This window comes from Vigna radiata, unplaced genomic scaffold (assembly GCF_000741045.1).
Source record: "Vigna radiata var. radiata cultivar VC1973A unplaced genomic scaffold, Vradiata_ver6 scaffold_2554, whole genome shotgun sequence".
Taxonomy (NCBI): domain Eukaryota; kingdom Viridiplantae; phylum Streptophyta; class Magnoliopsida; order Fabales; family Fabaceae; genus Vigna; species Vigna radiata.
Window position 1 is genome coordinate 1 of NW_014542769.1, and position 1,109 is coordinate 1,109.

At 38.5% G+C, this 1,109-nt stretch overlaps 1 protein-coding gene across 1 annotated transcript; it reads right to left on the reverse strand.

Annotated features, from left to right (window-relative positions):
• Nucleotides 1-247: 247 nt before the first annotated feature.
• Nucleotides 248-1,066, reverse strand: LOC106780743 (adenine permease AdeP-like; the record flags this gene model as incomplete). The annotated part of the gene is made up of 1 exon (XM_014669052.1): nt 248-1,066. A coding segment is annotated over exon 1 (819 nt), but the record flags the coding sequence as incomplete, so codon positions are not given.
• Between the last annotated feature and the right edge of the window lie 43 nt (nt 1,067-1,109).

Sequence of the window (1,109 nt, forward strand, 5' to 3'; positions counted from 1 at the left end):
GCATCATGATCATAGTTAAAAAAGCCGGTAACGATTCTGTGAAATCGTTAAATTTTATTTCTAAAACAGATGATATCATAAATAAACCTATAATAATGAGTGCGGGAGCCGTTGCTGCCGGGGGTACCAATAAAAATAGGGGAGCAAAAAATAAAGCAAGAACAAATAAGAGGGCAGTAGTGACTGCCGTAAGTCCGGTACGACCACCTGAAGCGACACCCGATGCGCTTTCTACATAAGAAACTACCGGGCTTACACCCAATATAGCACCCACGGTTGTGCCTATAGCATCTGCAAATAATGCTTTGCGCATTTTAGGAAAAGAACCGTCGGGTTTAATCAAGCTTGCTTTTGATGCCACACCCCATAATGTACCAACAGTATCAAACAGGTTTACAAATAAAAAGGTAAATACAACAACAAGCATATCGGTCGTAAAAAACTGCGTCCATTCAAACTGAGCAAAAATAGGTGTGATGGAAGGGGGCAGTGAAATAAGACTTTCTTTGGGGATATGTGTTATATGGAGTGGAATTCCTAATAAAGTAGCAGCGATGACCGAAATGAGTATAGCTCCCTTTACATTAAGAGCTGTAAGAATGCCAACAAGTATAAGACCGAAAAGGGTTATCCAGATTTCCAAATCAGATAATTTACCCAATGTTACAAGTGTTTGTTCATGCGGTACAATGATTTTTGCATTTCGAAGACCTATAAAGGCAATAAATAATCCAATGCCTGCAGGAATCGCATTTTTTAATGTTTTGGGTACACTATTTATAATACTTTCACGAATGTTAAATACAGTTAGAATAATAAAAATGAGTCCTTCTATAAAAACAGCGGTTAATGCAAACTGCCATGAATATCCCATTGTATTAACGACACTAAAAGCAAAAAAAGCATTTAATCCCATACCCGGTGCTTGTGCAATAGGCACATTGGCAATAAAAGCCATACTGATGGTGCCAAATATAGAAGCCAATGTTGTAGCAGTAAATAACGCTGCTTTGGGCATTCCTGCCTCACCTAAAACATAAGGATTTACAGCCAGTATATAGACCATGGTTACAAAGGTCGTAATTCCGGCAATGACTTCTGTTCTAACG